The 22323-nt window shown below is 42.4% G+C and overlaps 1 protein-coding gene across 3 annotated transcripts in view; it reads left to right on the top strand.

The window, feature by feature from the left end:
• The first annotated feature begins 7587 nt into the window (after positions 1–7587).
• BMPER (BMP binding endothelial regulator) overlaps positions 7588–22323 on the top strand; it is a 158432-nt gene continuing 143696 nt past the window's right edge. The window contains exons 1-2 of one of the 3 annotated variants that reach the window (XM_035128736.3): positions 7588–8071; positions 9347–9432. In XM_035128736.3, coding sequence (XP_034984627.3) covers positions 7930–8071; positions 9347–9432 — 228 coding nt within the window. In that variant the 5' untranslated portion in view covers positions 7588–7929. The remainder of the gene's footprint in view (positions 8072–9346; positions 9433–22323) is intronic. The other 2 variants (XM_035128737.3, XM_088653429.1) reach the window with 2 other exon arrangements.

Here is a 22323-nt window from a genome sequence, read left to right as displayed (position 1 = left end):
ATTATTATTATTAATTATTATTATTATTATTATTATTATTATTATTATTATTATTATACCCCACCCATCTGGCTGAGTCTCCCCAGCCACTCTGGGCGGCTCCCAATTGAATATTAAAACAATACAGCATTAAATATTAAAAGCTTCCCTAAACAGGGCTGTCTTCAGATGTCTTCTAAAATTAAGATAGCTGCTCATTTCCTTGACTTCTGATGGAAGGGCATTCCACAGGGCGGGTGCTGCTACCAAGAAGGCCCTCTGTCTGGTTCCCTGTAACCTCACTTCTCCCAATGAGGGAACCGCCAGAAGGCACTTGGCACTGGATCTCAATAGCATTTGGAGGACAATGAGTTAAGCTAGTGATCCTGGATATACATATGACTGCACTTAACTAGATACATCTTTGACACGATTTTATGTTATGATTCTTGATGACACTGCTTCTAATCAACAAAAGGTCAATCATATGGTTAATTTCAGACCAATGCATTTACAGCTGGTTTTCTCTCTCAAAGTTATTTGGGCAAGCAACATACTATTTCAGTGATGGAAATGAAAATGTTAGACCTTTTCTTTCCCCCTGTGAATGGAGCAAGAGCACTTGTGCAGATTTTGAACTTGAAATGTTGAATTGTGTCCTGAATTATTATGCTATGTTTTATGCTCTGTTTCAACAGTAAGGGGGAATACTGAATTCCAAGGTAGAGATCAAAAATGTTACACTGCTCAACCACTGGTGGGTGGATTGGAACCATTTCAAATGACAAATGTAATTATATGCTCAGTGCATTTGTAATGATATCAGATTACAAACCTATAATGCAAATGAGCGAGCTAAGATGAAGATCTTCCTTTGTATTGCCCATTGTTTGCTGATTTGCTGTTAAGTCACAAAATTCACAGGTCATTTCAATCTGATAGTATCAAAACTTTATATTGCTGTGACACAACATATCCTTGGCTTAACAAAGGGCATGATGAAAATACTTTTTCCTAATTAAAAGAGTCATACACAGACAAAGGAAGACTCCAAACTGAGCCAGGAAGTCCGTTCACTAAACAACTGAGAAGGAACTTCCTGATTTATTCAGAAGCTGGTCTGGGGTCTTCCTTGGGGTGTACATCACTCTAGATTTTTCTCTAGATTCTGACAATGGAGAAGGAATGCCAGGTTTATTTTGACAGGAATTCCTGGTTCATTTTGAAACTATTTTACCTTTTCAGATAGCGAAGTGATTGTAGCCCAGAGAAATAATTGCTAATTTTGTAATTAGCTCCTGCAAAGACAAGAGTTCATGCTCTTTCTAACTGAAGTTTAATTTTGGCAAAAAAAGGTTTTTTTTCTGAATATGTAAAAAAATACAATGGAAATGCAAACAAAAGCTGGCATGTGTATATATCCATATTGCAGGGGAGATATTGTGATTGACTGAGAGTGTAGATTACATCAGCCCTGCAAAGTAGTCCAATGTTGCTGTACTAATATTGTTTTGGGGTTGGGATGAGAAAAATGAAAAGGAAGGGGGGAGCTGCTGATTTGTAGTACCAATATGAGGGTGGTGGTGATGAATTGCTTCCCATCCAAGGAGGGAAACAGGAGAATTCTTGGGGGGTGTAACTGTTAGTATAAACTAGGGGTAAGGTAAAGGGACCCCTGACCATTAGGTCCAGTCGTGACCGACTCTGGGGTTGCGCGCTCATCTCGCATTATTGGCCGAGGGAGCCGGCGTATAGCTTCCAGGTCATGTGGCCAGCATGACAAAGCCGCTTCTGGCAAACCAGAGCAGCACATGGAACGCCGTTTACCTTCCCGCTGTAGCGGTTCCTATTTATCTACTTGCATTTTGACGTGCTTTCGAACTGCTAGGTTGGCAGGAGCTGGGACCAAGCAACGGGAGCTCACCCCGTCACAGGGATTCGAACCGCCGATCTTCTGATCAGCAAGCCCTAGGCTCTGTGATTTAACCACAGCGCCACTAGGGGTAGTCATCCTTTTTATACCTACCGCCCACTAATGCATCTTTCTTGTTGGTAAAATTTCCTTACTGCCCACCAGTGCTCAATGGAAGGAGGATTCAGCTTGTGCCGTAGAACCCCCCTACCGCCCACCTAGAATCCCGAAACACCCACTAGTGGGTGGTAGAGACCAAGTTGACAACCCCTGGTATAAACACTTAAATGGATACATTTACAGTGGTACCTCTACTTACGAATTTAATGCGTTCCGAACACACATTTGTAAGTCGAAAAAAATTGTAAGTCGAATCCCATAGGAATGCATTGGGAGAAAAAATTCGTAACCCTATCTAAAAATTTGTAAGTAGAAAAAATCCTATCTAAACCGCATCCAAGATGTCAGACGGAGCTCCATTCGTAAGTAGAAAAAATTGTAAGTAGAGTTATTCGTAATTAGAGGTACCACTGTATGTTAAAGGCTCAAAAAGAAAAAGAAAAATGAGGAGGGGTGTAATGTCTTGTAAGTGTAGTTATTATGAGGTATATATTGTTCTATACTGCCTTAATATTTTATGTGGCCAGTTTATTCTTTTCTAAATATGGGCAGTTTATACATATTTCTATCAATATAAATCAATGACCACAAGAAATGCACCCAGAATACTCTGTATTTAAATAATAATAATAATAATAATAAAGTAATACTAACAATAATAATATAATTTATCTAAGCACAGGCACCAGAACTTTAGTTGCTATAAATCTTATATTTCTTATGAGCCCATGCCCACCCCACCTTCCACCACCTGAAGTACCATTCCTGCTCTTACCAGTGTTAGAAACTGAGATATGAAAGCCAGGAGCTAAATGGCACTTTAAACCTAGTTTATGGGAGCAGCAATTGAATATCTAGGTGCGCTTTTTTTATAACAAGAATACAAAGGTGAAATGAATGAACTGCAGCTAAAATATTATGTTCATTTTATACATTTTATACATTCATTCTCCTGCCTACCCCCCTAATATTCTTCATTCTCCTGCCTACCCCCCTAATATTCTTAAAAGGCTCTCTCTTCTCCGGTCTTCAGAAGGTAGCTGGAAGTGGGGAGGCAGAAAACAGCGATCTTGGGCCTTTAACAGCTTTGTGACAGCAGAAATGAAAAAGATTAAACTTTTTCTAGTATGGAAATAAAATTAAAGAAAAAACTCCATCTGTTGAAATTTTGTCTCTCTGAAATGTTATTGCTTGTGTGTGGCCCAATTTATTATGGGGCCCACAATTTCACCTGCAAAACAGGATACAAATTTGTGTATAACACAAACTGTATGCAAATTTTATGCAAAGTTTCAAGAGGCAGAAGGCCCAATTCACATACTTGGCCCAGAAAATCCTGTTGGTGCCCATGCCATGTGGCATCTACAACTTCTGAAAGACACAGAGCAGCATTCATAAAGAATCTCACCACTGCCAGGAATGCTAGGAAACCCTCTACTGATCAGGCCAATCCACATTGTAAAAGAAGTTCCCATGTGAATTACTGTAGTGTTGCCTTTGAAAACAGTTTGGAAACTTGGAGTGGGTATGGTTTTTGTTTGTTTGTTTACAAAATACGTAAGTTAACTGGGAGCAGACAAATGAAAATCATTTTGCCAGTCTTAAAACAGTTGCACTTACACATAATCTGCTTCTTGTCTCAGTTCAAGATGCTGGTTGTAGCTTTGAAAACCCTAAAGGATCAAGGCACCTTAAGGACAGTCTCCTCTCACATACACCTGCATGGCTATTAAAATACCCCTCAGAGAGAACCATTTTGGGTCCCCATCTTCAAAGGCGAGACTGAATATGTTCAGCCTTCTACTGCTCTCAGAGACAGAACAATTAATTAGCAACAATGGGATCTTCCCTCCAAATTCAAATGGCAATTGTGGAGAGGGAGAGTCCAGACTTGGGCAAAAGGATTAAAGGGCTCTCTTCACATACCATGATCCCAATCTCTCTCACACACAGAGAGATACACTTTCACACCACAGCTGCAATTTGCTTTAAATATGTACAACCACACAATATCCGACCCTCTTAATTACTTAGATTTCAATCAATTTTGGCTTTTTCTTCTTCTTTGCATTAGGACTATCTACACAAATTGTCAGAGAAGAGTGAATCAGGTCCAAATCAGTAGAAAAATGCCACCTTTGTTTTGTAAATAACCCTACTTCTATCAGGAATGTCAAAGGCAACAATTAAAAAATGCATTTACTGCTTCCTAGTCAGCTGGTACTAGATGTCTATGGATGGAGGCTATAATTTTGTCTGGATTATCTCCTGATGCATTTGAAATGTTACAGAAGCCAGAAGAGAATACAATAGGTGGGTCTCCTTGTGAGAATTAATAATCACTTTCCTGTTTTGTTCCATCGTTTGCTGACCTTTTTGCTAATTCTTCTATACAGAGTGGAACCGCAGAGAATGGTTGCTTAAAATAAGCTTTTCAAAGAGATGCCACAAAAAACAATCAGTTATTTTCTAAATAAACTTAAGTAAAAGCTGCCAACAAGCCTAAGTAGTGAAGTATGGAAAGAGTCCAGCATTGAAAGGAGGTGGATGGTAGCACATTTGCAATATATTGCAGGAAACACAGCTGATCTGTTTTTGCTTTATTGCATTTTAGTAACTGCTGTCATAATGTAAAGATGTGCAAAGCATGTGACTAACTTCTCTAAAAAGATGTTATGTATTTATAGGTTTCTGCAGTCTGGCTTCAAAGTTTATGGATTCATAAGATCAGAGAAGCAAGCTGTTTATGTAACATATTCATATAAACATCCAAATGTGATAGGAACAACATCCTCATCAGGAACTTGTACAATAAGGTATCTTACTAGCTCAACAATTGATAAAAGTATGTTGTATGATTCTCTCTCTTCACAACAACAAGAATCACAAATAAGGAGAACCTGGGCATTAACCTCAACGAGTTTTGCGCAAGCATGAGTATATTGTGATTTAAATATCAACCTGTGTAGACAGAACACAAGAGAGGGAAGGTAAGACAAAGTGAAGGAGCAGCAGGTATATTAAGAAGTATGTGACAATAAGACAGAGGGGATTGGAAGAATATACAGTTGTACCTCGGTTTACACAGGGATGTGGGTAGCGCTGTAGGTTAAACCGCAGAACCTAGGGCTTGCCAATCAGAAGGTTGGCGGTTCGAATCCCCGTGATGGGGTGAGCTCCTGTTGCTCGGTCCCAGCTCCTGCCAACCTAGCAGTGGGCACAACAAAGTGCAAGTAGATAAATAGGTACCGCTACAGTGGGAAGGTAAACGGCGTCTCCGTGTGCTGCTCTGGTTTGCCAGAAGCAGCTTTGTCATGCCGGCCACATGACCTGGAAGCTGTACGGCGGCTCCCTCGGCCAAAAGAGCAAGATGAGCGCCACAACCCCAGAGTCGGTCACGACTGGACCTAATGGTCAGGGGTCCCTTTACCTTTAGCTCGGTTTACAAACACAATTGGTTCCGGAAGTCTGTACTTAACCTGAAGCAAACTTTCCCATTGAAAGTAATGGAAAGTGGATTAATCCATTCCAGACGGTCCGTGGAGTACTTAAACTGAAGCGTACTTAACCTGAAGCGAACTTTCCCATTGAAAGTAATGGAAAGTGGATTAATCTGTTCCAGACGGGTCCGCGGAGTACTCAACCTGAAGCGTACTTAACCCGAGGTATGAGTGTAATTGGTACCGGAAGTCCGTACTTAACCTGAAGCGTACTTAAGCTGAAGTGAACTCTCCCTTTGAAAATAATGGAAAGTGGATTAATCCGTTCCAGACAGGTCCACCGAGTACTTAAACTGAAAATACTCAAACAGAGGCATACTTAAACCGAGGTATGACTGTATTCAAATGATAAAAGACCATGATTAGGAGAGGAGAAACCCCTGTATCACCCCACCCGCAACCCAATATGACTACATATTCAGGACTGCCAGAACTCTCCTCTTGCTTTTAAAAAAAAACAAATAATACTAAAATGCTCCAAGTCTGAACTCGGCACTGAAAATATGTTCTAAGACTGTACTTTGTGCTTGTGTGTGAATGATGTCCTAATGGGTGTGCAGAAAGAAGCCCAGGAAGAGCAATGTGGGTACGTGGGGTGGGAAAAAGTTGAATGTGATGTGGAAACACTTAGCTGAAGCATGACTCTGTTAGGGATATGAGCAGGGCACTTTTTATCAGCCTGTTTTTCATCAGTCAAAATGGGAATAATAATAATCACACAGGACTGCTGCAAGGATGAATATGATAAAAAGAAGACATACAAGTGAGGTGGATGGAAGCAAAATATGTATGTCTGTATGTGTTCCAAACGTGGTAGCATGAGGAATGGCACAAAAGTGCATGCATGAAATGGTCCTCTGAATTGGCCTGCACACTGGAGGGAGAGAACAGCACTGGATTTAGGGGAGACTATCTAGCAGTGCATGCTCCAGCAACCATTGGCATTCCTCACCTTGAATTGCCAAAGGTGTAATGAGACGTAGCACCTCACACAATTTTAAATGTAAGCTCTGGGATAGAAATAGGAGTAGTTCTGGGAGAAGTGCCCTTCCTGAACTTTGTCCCTTACTGCTTGAAGATGAGGCAGAAGAGGCAACCACTATGTTTCCTACTTGCAGAGTTGCTTTTACATTTGTTTTACAGCTTTGCGTATTTTTTAAAAATACATCATCATCTTAATCTTGGTACCTTTAAAATGGATTAATCCAGGCAGCAGATTTAATAATTTTTAAAATGCTTTTACAGAATCAGGTGGCGCTCCAATCGCACTTAACCCCCGAAATAGGCCCCAGTGAATCCCATAGGAGCCAACTCCTAGAGACTGACCCCCCCCTAAAATATTTGAGAGGGTCAGCCACCCACCCACACCCCAGTAGATGGGCATTGCCAATCAAATAAGTGAGCGCATGCTACATCATGTGATCAACTATGCAGGGCGGGGATTACCTGCCTCCCCCCCCCCTTGTAATCAAGTTGGCACCCCTGATGAACTCAGCCGGGTTTACTTCTGAGTAGGCAACAGGACTGCCCCGCAAGTCTTTGCACCTCCACGTCTCCTATCCTCTCTCTCTATATATATACGTAATAGGGTGAAGGTCAGGCTGGCAGAGCAAATAAGGGCCGTGCTGCTGGTTTCACCCTGAAGGCCTCTCCCGCCACGACCACGGGCAGGGCAAGAAAGTGCCTTTTCCTTATGAGGGGGGGTCCTTAAATTTCAAACCATTATTATTATTATGAATAAAAAATGTGCGCGGTTTCTCTACCTCCACCGACGACTCGCCACGTGCGAGGAGGAAGGCAGGCTCCCTTCACCTTAGCGGCGGACCCCGGAGCACTCTCTCCCCTCAAGGGAAAGGAAAAAAAGGACGTGAGGAAACTCTAAAGCGACGCGGGACAGGGAGCGAGGTTCTCCTCCTCAGAGTCTCCTTTTCCCGCCGCCCCCTCACGAAACAACCCCCTTAAGCCGAGCAGCGCTGAGGGGCGGGGCCCGGTGGTGTCTCGCGGGCCGCCGCCGCCGCCGCCCCCCAACGCCTCTCGAGGGGGCATGAGGGGCGCTGCGTGAAGGGCGCCCGCGGGCGCGGCGGCGGTCACGGCAACTCCTGTCAGGGCACGAGGCAGGCGGGCGGGGGGGGGGGTCCTTCGCGCAGCGGCAGCCGCCGCTGGCTGGCCCCGCCTCGCCCCCACCCACCCCGTCCGCCCACCCATATCCCGCTCAGGAGGGGCCGGTGGGCTGGCGAGCGCCTCACAGCAGCAGCAAGGGAGAGAGAGGGGGAGAAGTCCGCCTCCCTCCGCCGCCTCTTCATCCCCAGCAGCAGCAACTTCCCTGCCCGGCTCCCCGCCGCCGCCTCCTTCTCTCCCTGCTTTGCAGTAGCAGCAGCAGCAGCCGCAGCCGCCGCCGCTCCTCTTCTCCCGGGGACGATGCTCTGGCTCGTCAGCTGCAGCAGCTCCCGAGCCGTGTCCCCGCGGCTCCGCTCCCCCGGGCTCACCTCCTTCGCCGCCTGGCTCCTGCTGCACCACCTGGGGGCAGCTCCCATGGCCGGGGCTTCCTCCTTCCCCACAGGTAAAGGGCACATGAGGGAGGGCAAGCGGCACGCGCTCAGGCTGCTCGCCCGTGCCGAAAGTTGCGCGCTGGGACGTGTAGCGGGGGGGACGGGACGGGACTGCGTGCATGATGGAGGCAGGTTTTTTTCGGGTCGTCAGAATGGGCCGAAAGGGGGGTCTGCGGCGGGCGAGGTTATTTTGCACGCGCGCACCCCGCGTTCGGAAATGCGAGCATCGCGCAGATGAGGATCGTTAAGACAGCCGAGCAGCCCGGCTGCCGAGCGTCAGATCTGGATCTGCAAGTTGCTTGCTTGCAGAGCTGGAGAAAGAACGGAGCGTACAGACAGGCTGATAGCCGTAGGGTGCAGTTGCGTGGCGTAAGGACGGCTGCATCTTCTCACTTAAGATGATCAGCATCAACACGCGGATAAAGCTGTGTTAAGGGAGCATTACGCACTCGGGGAGTCCTTGAGAGCCTTTGGTCAGCAGATGTAGAGATGTTGAAAAGGAGAGGTGATTTCTAAGTTGCATGCCTTGCTTTCAGCCAGGTGAAGGACCTCAGCTGCTCTCCTCTCCACCGTCCCCTTGCTTCATGGAGGGCATACTTTACTGACACCTGGTGCGTCCAGAGAGATGTTGAGTCCATTTCTAGCCATTGTGAGAAGTGTTAGCTTTCCAGAGATGCCCCTCTATGATGTACTGTGTTTGAGGGTGTGTGGGGATGTGTGTGTCTCCAGGGAGGTTTTGCTCACTGGACACATTTTGCAAATTGTTGCTGATTATAGTCTTGGTCTTTAGGTTTCAAAGACACCAGTGGGTTGAGTTCATGTGATCTGATCCACATAAGTAAAAGAGAAATTCCCACCTAGAAACATCAGGTCCTTATCAAAGTTGCCTAAATTTCTTTTTTAAAAGTAACACTCCCAAGGAGTTCCAAAGGATCAAAAACATTCCTGTCTGTTGAGACCTAGGAACAACTAACACAATTAATTCATTCCCATACTACTTATACTTTGTGGATGCGTAAGACAACAATAATTTTAAAAAAATGTACAAATGCTTAACAAAATAGTAATAATCCCAAATACTTGCATTTCTTCAATCAAAGGAAAACACATGTTTACTTAAAAGTAAGCCCTATTCATTTCAGTGGGCTTTTCTTCCACGTAAGTTACATCATAAGTATGTGTAGGACTACAGATTTTTTTTACTGCAGTGCTGTGCATAGTTAATTCAGGCTGAACGTGAGCAAAGTGGGAAGAGAAAGTATTAATTTTTAAAATATCTATTGCAGGTTCTGTTGCAAAATGTGAAAATGAAGGAGAAGTACTACAGATCCCCTTTATCACAGACAATCCTTGCATAACGTGCATTTGCCTGGTAAGTGTGAATTCCACTGATAAGATCAAACAATAATGTCTCATGTAATCAAATTTCCTTATCTTTTCCCTTTGTGCCGCCAGAGGTTAATTTCCAGTCCATAATCTTGGAATCATATCCTTGACTTTTGCTTAGAGACAAATCTTTCAGCTGACTTTGCCCATGACATTGTCAGGCTACCTGAACGCTCTTGTTTACAGGATGTATTTGTGATTGAAGCTTTTCCCTTCTAATGTCCATTGTGCTGAGCCACTGTTAAGTGGTTTTTGTGCTTGTAGAGTTTGTGCTTATGGACGAGGAGAAGGATTTGATGTTTAGCTGAGCATTTGCTTATTTTCTGCCCAAGTTCTAGAAATTGGCTTCAGAGTTGCAGTGAAAGATATAACAGGTCAGTAACTGCAACAAAATCCAGGTGGTTTCGAAATGCGGTGTGGTATACATTCAGGCTCTGCATTCTTGGCTAGACATATTGTAATAAAAAGACAATGCCAGCACACATGATACTTCTATCAAAAAACTGCACTCCGAGGATGACACTGGCTGTTGTTTGTTCAGGAAGTTCAGATTCCCTGGTAGTTAACAATGACCCTGGTTTGTATTTTGCAGCAAAGGAAATGCCCCCTTATTCTTGCAAGGGATCTCAGTTTCACAGTAGAAATGCTTTGCAAGCCTGACTGTCAGAGCCACATAAAAATAATCACTGACAGTTGGAAAACAAACAAATTTGAGCAGATATTTTTAAAAGGATTTCCCCCCAAAAAAGTCATATGGGAACTAGAGTAGGAATAACTGCATTTATCTAAGTGAGGGAGGAGCAGGACCTTGCAGATTTTTTGTGTGTCATAAAATGAGGATTTTCCATCTGTCAGATCAGAAAAAGAGACAGGTGGTATAGGTCACTGTTGCTCCAAAAAAACCCAAACCACTATTTTATTTATATTATGAAGGTACCCAGCTCTGCAGTTTGTCTCATTAAGTGAAGGCAGGTGTGCCTGGCCATTATTTAGAGAGCCATCAAAACTTTGAATCAGTGTTCGTGATAGTAAGTTTAGAGGAGGAAGAGAAACTGGCGGGGGGGGGGAAATGGGATGGCAGGGAGCAAAGTGAAATATAATGAGTTGTCTGTGGTTTTACTTTTCCCAAAGATGTCTGCAGCCAGCTGTTTTCCATGTGATTTGCAGTTGAATATATCACATATAGCTTGTGTTGTTCATATCTTATCATGTTTAATGTCCTAATTAGTGCTTCAGTTTTGATTTTTAAAACATTAAATGAAGATAAATTACAATGTTAAACAGGTGCTGCTGCTAACCTTTATACCGTGTCCTCCATATTTCTTGCAAAAATCCCAGAATAGCTCTTCTCCTGGCTATTTTCCTGGTGCATTATAAGAATGTTAGTTCCCTTTCAGTTTTTGTATGTAAAGGTTAACCTACTAACAGATACCCTCCCATCCCACACCCAAATGAATATTATGTTACTTATTTTATATTTGTGTATCCATGTTTTTCAGTTTGGAAACTGTCATTTGCATTACTATTTTCCTTAAATTTTAAGGTCTCCTGTTCTTACTTTTGAGCTTTGGCTTATAGACTGAACTTTGGGTACCTGCCCTACCCCTAGATCTGTTTTAGATCATTATCTTGGTCCATCCAGAGTCTAGCCCAGTATAAGATGGAGCCATATTGGACAGTACTCAATAGACACAGGGAAGGAGGCAGGGAAGTTTCAATTCCCTGCTGGAACATTACTGCAAGGACTAAGGTTCTCAGCATTCTGGAACCTGCTGTGAGCAAGTGCAGTTACATCTGAAGCTTCCTTGTGTCTTCGCCCTCCTCTCTCACTAGTGGAAAACCTCCTAAATTCACTTTGTGGATTAATGTAGGCTTGTGTGTGCATTCATCACTAACTCTTTACATAACCTAATAAAACTTGAACACAACACAGCTGTCTGTATGTATCACTTACACTTTTTTTTTAAAAAAGGAAAGCAGACCACCATTCAAACAGGAAACCATGTGCATGCACAGTTTTTAGAGGGGTCCCTTGTTGCAGGAAGAACAAGGCACTTTGTGGCACTTAAAAGGTAAAGGGCAAAGGGACCCCTGACCATTAGCATAGCTGCCAAATTATCCCTTTTTAAAAGGGATTTTCCCTTATGCTGAATAGGCTTCCTCGCGAGAAAAGGGAAAACTTGGCAGCTATGCATTAGGTCCAGTCGCGGATGACTCTGGAGTTGCGGCGCTCATCTCGCTTTACTGGCCAAGCGAGCCGGCGTACAGCTTCCGAGTCATGTGACCAGCATGACTAAGCCACTTCTGGCGAACCAGAGCAGCGCACGGAAACGCTTAGGAGGCACTTTGTGGCACTTAGGAGTCCACAAAATGCTTTAAGGTGTCATAAATAAAATGTCATAAACATTGCTATTTTTGTGGGGGAACGCAAATATGAGAGTTCTAATATTTTGTGTATGAAATATGATATCAGAGCATTGCTTTGTGTCTCTACATTGAATGCTCTGGTTGACTTGTCATTTCATAAGCAAAATAGGTATTAGGTCCCACACATTGCCCCCATTTCCAGTTGTGATCTTCCAGCCAAAAACATCATGCTAGAAGAGGCCTACATACCAAAATTGGCTCAGCTCCATGAACTTGTTTTGGGGTTATTGTGGCCATACTTCATGCACATTAAATTAATGATTTTTCATTTAAAAAGAAATTTAGCAGATTTCAAGCTAATTTATATTCTTCAGAATTGCCTATCATTCCACAAAGAAGTTACATTTCACATGCATGGAACTGCACAACAGCTCCCACTAAAGAGGTGCATCAGATTATAATGAGTTGCACTTAGGTGTTTGAGCATTTTCACACTTGCCTTTGTACTATTTTTGTTAGTACTTGGTCCTTGTTAGTGCAGAAGCGAAGCTGCAGAGGCCTTTTCCAGTGTGACTCTGCCAATGTAGGTTTTATATTTTCATTACAAAGAGGTTTAAACGAGCTGCTTTGGTCCCATTTGTGAAAGCACCTGATGCTAATTCTGTAGTTTATATGATGGTTGTCACGTGTGCTATAGTAGTATTGTAAGATTTTTAAAAGTAACTTGGATTATCTAGACTGGTATGTGTAAAAAATGGTTGTGTGAATTGTCTCTGTGCGTTACCTGCTGGTCAGCTGGAAGTATAACTTTCATATCCGTCTGTTTGTGCAATCATTTCTGTATGTACTTTTGTAAGGGCTATGATTTGTACTTGAATAATACCCTCCACTCAAGCCCTTCAGACTGTACAAACATTGACGAATGGAGCCTTACACGAACTCTGCGTCAAACAAGGAGCCTTACGTACAGAGAGATGTGATTTGCCTAAATGCGTTCCAAGAAGGCAAAGCAGGGAAAGGAGCCATAGACTAGTAGTCTTCAGCCTTTACAGACACAGAACTCACTTTCAACACAAACACGCATTTAGGGAACCTTTTTTTAAAACCATATATCTGTATGGCAGGAGTGCTGCTGTTATGACCCACCTTATACTAAGTCATGACCCAATAATGGGTCATGAGCCACAACTCAATAGTTGGTTCTGAGCCACCAGTTAAAGACCAGTGCTATATACAGTATAGCACTCATCCCTGCTATTGTTGAAAACTTTTAAAATTCAGCAAACCTATCCAAACATAAGGGATGCGGGTGGCGCTGTGGGTTAAACCACAGAGCCTAGGGCTTGCCGATCAGAAGGTCGGCGGTTTGAATCCCTGTGACAGGGCGAGCTCCCGTTCCTCGGTCCCAGCTCCTGCCAGCCTAGCAGTTCGAAAGCACATCAAAGTGCAAGTAGATAAATAGGTACCGCTCTGGCGGGAAGGTAAACGGCGTTTCCGTGCACTGCTCTGGTTCGCCAGAAAGCGGCTTTGTCATGCTGGCCACATGACCCAGAAGCTGTCTGCGGACAAACGCCGGCTCCCTCAGCCTATAGAGCGAGATGAGCGCGTAACCCCAGAGTCGTCTGCGACTGGACCTAATGGTCAGGCGTACCTTTACCTTTACCCTTTTATCCAAACATAGTTATATATACTTGCTTTTAATTTTTCCTCATTTTATCTATGTTTTATTGATAATTGATTTCTTTTATTTTGTACACCTCTTAGAGATTTATTTTTTTGTTGATGATGCGGTTAATAAATGCTTATAAATAGACTGTTATCTTCTCAAACCATTTATTCCAGCCCAATGTATATAACTAGGGTTATTTGGAAGTAAAAGTTTGGAGTGTAACAATGGCATCTCTTAATTCTTCATTTTTTATTCATATATATTCTTATTTGCCTTCCAGAGCTCTTTATTCTATGTCCATCAGTATTTAGCCACATTTGTCTTCACACTATACTTGTACATGGGTGAATTAAAGTGCAACTATTGAAGGACATTGCCCTCTGCAGGCATTCAGTGTTCATTTCTATGCATGGAAGGGGCAGGGTGGAACTGTGAATGTGCCCCTCTGCAGATGCCCAACATCCATCTGTACAGCAGAGTCTTTGCATCCAGGGACCTGTGCAGACATCCAAAACTTGCATGATCGACACAGACCACGTGAATTTTGGCTATGCATGCAGGCTGCGTGCAAAAATTCTGCTTTACTCGTTAATATCAGGCACATGGTTCACAGCAGGCCTGTTCTGTGCCAGCAGTATGCAAAATCACCTACTTTTTCCAGATATGTAACCCTTTATTTATATTTCAGTGTATGATGAGCCACATATTCTTTTGCCTGTGGCTTCTGCACTTCCACTTTGAAATAAATTTTGGTCATCCAATGACCATGCTTTGGCAACATTATGACATGCAAAACCTCCAAAATATTGCAGTCATGGTAGTATTGTGATGGGCATGCAGTTCGTCCCACTGTTGAGGAACAATGATAATCTCAAATAGCCTCCTGATTTTCAGGTCCCATCATTTCCGTCCTTGAAAGAGGCAAGGAAACAGTAGAACCATCCCAGTTCTTGATGTTCCTTCTGTTTTGCTGGGAATGTGATATAAAACTTAAGCCTCCTTTCCTTGCTGTGCCACTTCTGACCTCTGCCCATATTTGGTTTAAAAACATAAGAGGAGTCCCATTAGATCAGCCTAAAGGCTCATCATCTGATCCATCATGCTGTACTTAGTGGTCAACCAGATGGCTATGGGGAATTCACAAGCAGGATCTACATGCAACAGCACTCCCCCCAGTTGTGATTCCCAGCAACTGGCATTTGTTCCCACACCCAGAAAGAATACTCAAGGCAACTTATTAGGTGATTTAAAAACTATTGAAATGTAACAAATTAGCTCATTTGCTAAGTGTGGGCAGGGGGACTCAATGAGGGAACCATCCCTCAACCCTGGGCATTTAAGCTGGCACATTATTTACCCCACATTGTGCACCTGCACCCCACCGTCCAGCATACATCGTGATGCACAGACAATCCCCCAAGGAAACCCCCCAGGCTTCCAGTTATGGGTGATGACTCAAAAGCACCATTATCCCCATAATGCCTTGGGGTGGTAGTGAATTAAGGCCTTATCTTTCCTTACGTGCCTTCAAAAGTGGTGGGAGAGCATAGCCATTATGGTTAGTAGCCATTGACAGGCCTCTCCCCCATAATTTGTCTAATCCTCTTTTAAAGTTGGTGGCTGTCACTATACCTTGTGGGAGCAAATTCCACACTGTGTGCTGTATGAAGTAATTTTTTGTCTTGAATCTTCGAACATTCATCTTCACTGGGTGGCCCCAAATTGTAGTATCATGAGATGTGGAGAATGGAGATCTGAAGAAGTGAGGGTTTTGAAAAGAACACAACTCATCTTCCATCCACCGATGAAAAGTTCCAGAACTGCATCGCATAGCCTACATGTTTCAGTGTTGTGGTTGAAATGCAGGATTAAGGTTTATAAGACTTCACAGGTACCTTAATGGAAGGCTGCATAACTAAGGGCACTTCTTCATTTAGGCTGTGAAACGTGAGGATTTAGATGAGGCAGGATGGGTTCATCAATGTTCATCAATGACTTTTGATTTGTGACTTGTACAGTATATTACTCGTAAACTTTTTAATGTCTAAAAATAGGACTTTCATATTACTGTACCTCAGAAACAATGTCATTCAGTAGAGTCAGTTCCTGCACTCACATGCCAGTCATCAAAGTACAAAAACATCAAGTGAAGTGCCTGCACGTCTAAACCAGCCATAGACTCGGGAATTTGAAGGAAACTCTCATTTTGCCATGCCATTACGTAGGGACCTGTTTTATATGAAAGTTTTGCAATATAGAAAAGGGATAAAACAACAGGGATATTTTATGGTAAACCTTGGTATAAGCACAATAGAGAACCATATTTAGCTTGGTTCTTCTATGTCTGAAAATAGTTCACATGGGATATTGTAGCATTTATTTGTAAAAGTATCTGAAGAAGTGTGCAGGCACACGAAAGCTCATACCAAAATAAAAAACTTAGTTGGTCTTTAAGGTGCTGCTGGAAGGGATTTTTTAAATTTTGTTTCGACTACGTCAGACCAACACGGCTACCTACCTGTAACTATTTGTAAAAATATGTCGTGCTTCAGTGTTATCTCATAAAATTGCATAAAATTGCCCCAGCATAGCAGAAAGAGCTGAAATGAGATCTGTGCATAATTACAGGGTTTAAAATGTTTGAGTGCCCCCACAAGATCAACCTAGCCTGAATTAAAAATTTTGAGTTTTTAAATGTTCGGAGATGATTATGGCCATGAGGGTTGCAGCTTGGGTGGTGTTGGTGGAAGAAACCATATAATTTCATCCCATGTGTCATTGCCTGCATAAGACTGGAGCATCTTACCAGATGGCAGCTGGGATCCAAGAATAACCATCCCATAAGCTGTTTCTGGATTTTTAGTTTTTAAAACAAAACCAAAGGGAAAGATTAAGCACACTACTGCAACTGGATGGGTGACTTGACAGTCTCTTCCTTCACACAGATTTGTACTGGCACAAAAGAGGTGTGTGGTGTTGCATAATGAACAATATACTATATGACCCAATCTACTGGAACATTTTAAGGCATATTCAAACAAACTTCATTAGGACTACTTCCCATGGAGCTTGGCATTGGGGGAATTCATAAAAACAAACCGATTGACTGCGGCCTGCACCAGCGGACCCTCGGCACAGGGCCACTAATGCCCCCCTCCAATGTGGCACACTTTTTCTCTTGCTGCCACCACTGCCATCCATCTGTAGACTAGGGCATTGTATTTTAGGCAAGTTGAAATGGCGAGTGGTCACTTTGGATGGGAGCCAGGCTTGCCTTCTGTTCAAAAGTGACACCACCACCCACCCACGGCTAAAATGTAACCTGGAGGCCTGGAAAGGCTGATAGTAAGGTAGCACAGAGCTGTCAAGTTGGTGAGGAGACATTTTGAGCAAGTGAGGCCCTTGGCCTGTGCCTGACCTGGGCCCACCACTGGGGAAGGGGGGGAGAAAGAAGCAAGCAGGGCACCTGATCCACAAGCTGCTTTTGATAGTTAATTAAATGCAAGAACAGAGATACGTTACATCTTTTGTCTGCAAGAAATCCCTGACTGTCTTCTCTTAATCTCCTCACACCTTGGCCTGTTGAGGTGGTAAAACATTGTCTGACTTGTGCCATTGAAGACTGCAGCTTTGGTGTGCCGTATTCCTCCATACAGAAAATTAGATGTCAAGGAGAAAAGCTCTTATTGGAGCATGGGGAGGGAGGTTTTAGATGGAAGATCATTTGATCCCCTACCTGGAGTCGGATGTGATACAGCTCACACAGAGATTTATTATCTCAGTGAGGACTAGGCCTTAGTTAACTTTCAAAAGTAGGTGATCTGACATTGATCTCTTGGAGATGTAGCCATAAATCTTTACAAGCCAATCGTTGCAAGAGCTGATTTCTCATTTCTTAATTATCCTGCTAAAACAGCTCTACACTGAATCAAGTCTTCTAGGGATGTTAAAGGTAAAGGGACCCCTGACCATTAGGTCCAGCCGTGACCGACTCTGGGGTTGCGCGCTCATCTCGCATTATTGGCCGAGGGAGCCGGCGTACAGCTTCCAGGTCATTTGGCCAGCATGACAAAGCCACTTCTGGCAAACCAGAGCAGCACATGGAAACGCCGTTTACCTTCCCGCTGTAGCGGTTCCTATTTATCTACTTGCATTTTGACGTGCTTTCGAACTGCTAGGTTGGCAGGAGCTGGGACCAATCAACGGGAGCTCACCCCGTCACAGGGATTCGAACCGCCGACCTTCTGATCAGCAAGCCCTAGGCTCAGTGGTTTAACCACAGCGCCACCTGGGTCCCTACCTAGGGATGTAGATAAGTTTTAAATTCTGGTTTTGTTTTGTGTTTGTGTTTGTGTGTGTGTGTGTTGTTGTGTAGTACTTTTGAAAACCATGAGTGAAGTAACAGTTGATAAAAGCCAGAGTAATGACCTTGACAAATGACATCCATACCAATCCCCCCACCCCGCCAAACCTAAAGCCTGCCAAGTGTACCTGAGCAGCAGTAATTGCAGTTCTCAACCTTTTATCACCTAAATGTGGAACAGAAGGAAACCAATGTGAGCCAGAAAGTGTAATCTGGCGTTGGAAACATGAGAAAAGTTGGGAGACAGGCACTCGGGAAACGAGAAATCGGAGCTTTGCTTGGCATGAGTTTTATTCAGCATGAAACATCATTCTGTAGTTTAAATTTCCATTTCTATATCCAAATGTGCCATGTAGAATTTGACCTTGCAGTTATAAAAATGATGTGAAGCCCAGTGTTATAAGAATTGGGTTCTACCTAGCTTGAGAGAACGAAGAGGTGTAGTGAAGGAAACCTAACATTCCTCACATCTAATATCAATAAATGAGTAAATAAATAATATTGCTGATCAACACCCACACTCCGCTGTCTTGAATTCTCTACATACCTGTTACAAGCCTTTTGCACAACACCCTATTTGCAAGTGATGCTCAGTCTGGTCTAAAGGCAACTGTTTGGCATATGTCTTTGGTGAAAACAGCAATATCTTAGTACATCAGGATCCAATTTTTGTTGTATCAAGGTATAATATGGGCCAGATGAAATGTTGTGGAATAGTGCATATTAAAAGAAAACCATCAAACAGTACATTCAAACCTGTTTTATTCAATATAATTTCATGAGTTGATGTACATTGTCCAAAAGAGCCTACCTGAATTTAATCTTCCCTCACTTTAAATGCCTTTATTGCTGTAAAGTACAATCAATTTTCTTCTCCTCCCCTCCTACACAGTGGTTAACTGTAACCTTTTATGGCATCATGCTGAAAAAGGTTTTGATCAGAATTTGGTAAGTGCGTCCCAGAGTAGAAATGGGACCATATGCTGTTACTTTTAAATGTTTTCACAGATGCATCAAATGTACACGAGACAGAAATCATGTTTAGAGTAGTGAGGTTCCTGAAGCATGTTTTTGTATTGTCATATTGACCAGTGCTAAATTAGTAAGTGCGAATTAATGATTAAAAGGATGCATAAATCAATCAATCAAGAATGTAAAAGTTTTCCAACTGCTCTACTTGTTACTTTCATTCTATAACGGACCCAGTGGCTGCAGGGCAAGAAGAACTGATGAAGAAATTACCGGAATGCTGGTGGTTCTCTGGTTGAAAGCAAAATAAACAAAGTTCAGTCCCTTTCCTCAGGTGCTTAACTGCAGCCAGAAATTCAAACAACAATTTATTGTATATAGCCAAAGGCCTTCACAATGAACAACACAGGGCAAAAAGTAGGATATTCAATTAGAATCACACAACATAAATTTAAAATTACACAGCATAAAATTTTGAAACTACAATGCATTAACATTAACTGGAGCACAGCTGCTTAGGTGCCAGAGCAAATTTGGCTACCAGATGTGTAATCTGTAGGTATTTATCCGCTAAGAGTTCAACTATCCATTCCTGGGGGATCGCTCTGAGAACAAATCAACGAATAGTGCATGATATCCTCAACCTGGTTACATCCATAAATTCATTTCCATTCCATGTCTTCTATTCCAAAGTATGTCCCCTCTATGGATGCTGAGGGCATCTGTTGAAACCTAAATTCAACAAAGACCTGTGTAATTATGGAAAGGTCAGTGTCTCAAGGTAATGGGGCCCTGAGTGGTTGTCCTTGCTTTGAGGGTACCAAATAGAGTAATGGGCAGCAATAATGGATGCTCTGCCTTGGTTGCTGTCATGGTCCAAGATCCACTTTCTAAGACCACACAAGCATAGGACAAATATTTATCCTTTTGGAGACTGTAAGCCTTAAGCTTATCTTGACACTTCTGTGCTTGGTGATGATATGATCCTCAAAGGCATTTAGTCTATGCCAGTATCTTAAAGTAGGCTAGATTAATTCTGGCTGCTATCGAAAGGAGACCCAATTGGGCTCTAAGGTGAGCCAACAGAGTCCTAGGAGAAAGCCCCAATATCTGCCTCATAAATTTATCTTGCAGAACTTCAAGCTCAGATTTGACACCAGATCCCCAGAACTCTCATGTGAAGATCAGAGTACACATGGATTTCTGGAGTGAAATAATTTTGAGAAATGGTCCTTGTAACATAAAAGGATTTTGTTACTAACAGAAATGACACAGAAATACAGTAATAATAACAGTAATTTATTATTTATATAGGTAAAATGGTAAGGTAAAGGACTGAGGGAGCCGGTGTTTGTCCACAGACAGCTTTCTGGGTCTTGTGGCAATCCATGACTAAACCACTTCTGGTGCAACAGAGCACCGTGACAGAAGCCAGAGCGCACAGAAACACACCCCCCACAGTGGTATCTGTTTATCTACTTGTACTGGTGTGCTTGCAGTGCCAGTGTGATGTAGTGGTTAAGAGCGGTAGACTCGTAATCTGGGGAACTGGGTTTGCGTCTCCACTCCTCCATATGCAGCTGCTGGGTGACCTTGGGCTAGTCACACTTCTTTGAAGTCTCTCAGCCCCACTCACCTCACAGAGGGTTTGTTGTGGGGGAGGAAGGGAAAGGAGAATATTAGCCACTTTTGAGACTCCTTCGGGTAGTGATAAAGCGGGGCATCAAATCCAAACTTTTCTTTTGAACTGCTAGGTTGGCAGAAGCTGGGACAGAGCAACAGAAGCTCATCCTGTTGCGGGGATTCAAACCACCAACCTTCCGATCGGCAAGCCCAAGAGGCTCGGTGGTTTAGACCACAGCGCCACCTGCGTCCTGTATCATTCATTCATTCATATATTTGTTTGCTTGCTTGCTACCCCATCTGACTGGGTTCCTCCAGCCACTCTGGGCAGTATTTCACAACTGGGAACAATCTATTTTTTCAAATGCATTTCACATTTAATTGATCATAATGAGAACTAATACAATGTTTGGAAGTCTGCATTGATTACAGATGTTGACGTCACTCTGCCAAAAGAGAACCAATACTGTAGTAGTGTTAGTACATCAGTGCTGCACTTCAACTAGAGTAAGCTGGAAAGTGCCAAAGGCTTTGCTTTGGCATAATTAAGAGTTCCAGAAATCTGAATACAAAAACACATAGTTAAAATGAATAAATAATAAAATTTGTAAAGGGCGCCCCACCAAATACCATAAACTAAATGGGGAAAGTCTAATTTAGGTTGAAAATGTCTCTGGAATGTTTCTGCTTTATATGCAAAGTGGGTCTGGGTCTGTGCTAAAGAAAGAAATGGATTTCCCCCCTTTATTGCCAATAAGAGCAGTGTTGTTAAAGAGAAGGTTCAATATCAAAAATCAGTTTTAAAAGCATACTGTTACCTGTGCATATTCCTTTATAAGCTTTCAAGTTTCTTCTATTGAGTTGCTAATAGACTTTTTAAAAATTACGATCTTGTAATTCAGTTGCAGGGTATCTGGTATTCTGCTGATGTTGCTATATAAAAATAGTCATTTTTCTTTAAAAGGGGGGGGGCTCTTATTTTTAGTTTCCCATAATGTTTTAATATTCAATTCTGGAGGCGGATACATAAAGGAATTCATGTTTAAACTTAAAAAGGCACCATAAAAATAAAAATAACTTGAATGAAATGTTTGTATTTCAAGACTATAGAAACTGCCACTGTTCTGGTGTTTTTATTTTAATGTTATTAAAATAACAATGCTGTCCTTCAACTTTGGATGTTTCCCTTTCTTTTTAGCAAGTACATATACTGTTTGTAGGCTTATTATTATTATTTTCTGTTTGTAGGCTTATTATTATTATTATTATTATTATTATTATTATTATTATTATTATTATTTAAAAGGAGGGGTAGAGCAGAGAGAAGCATTGCTGGATCTGATCCCAGGACAATAGTTGACAATTTGGTTATCAACCCCACATCCCACTTAACATGTTTTTCCTTTTTCTCGTGTGAATCCAACCCCATACCCCACGATCTACCAGTGGTACCCCCAACTACTCAACCTTTTGGGCCTCTTCCCTGAGAAGTTATCTGGAGGGTCTTCCATCATTCAGAAGTTCAAGGCAGAGGAATTCTGCCACCAGATGGACAGAGTGCAAAAGCCTCTTTGAAATAAGAGAAAAAACCACCTGCTATTTTGGGTCCAAACCATTGATTTCTTGTATTTGTAGATAAGTCTTCATTTAATCACGTCACGTCAATGCCTGCTGAACACCTCTTCACCCCTAGCTCTTTAATTCCTAATCCTGTGAAATGTAATTTCACATATACATGAAATAAACATTTTTTTTCTATTTAGCAATTTGAAAGTTGTTATTTGAATGTCACTAACCATTGGATTTTGTTATGATGGACAGGATCCACAAACTCTACCATACAGCTGAACACACCCATTGAAGCTGTTTTGTACTGAGTCACATTA

The sequence above is a fragment of the Zootoca vivipara genome, chromosome 11 (assembly GCF_965207765.1).
Source record: "Zootoca vivipara chromosome 11, rZooViv2.hap1.1, whole genome shotgun sequence".
Lineage (NCBI taxonomy): Eukaryota > Metazoa > Chordata > Lepidosauria > Squamata > Lacertidae > Zootoca > Zootoca vivipara.
The sequence above is the reverse complement of the archived record's forward strand: the minus strand, read 5'-3'. Positions and strand labels throughout refer to the sequence as shown.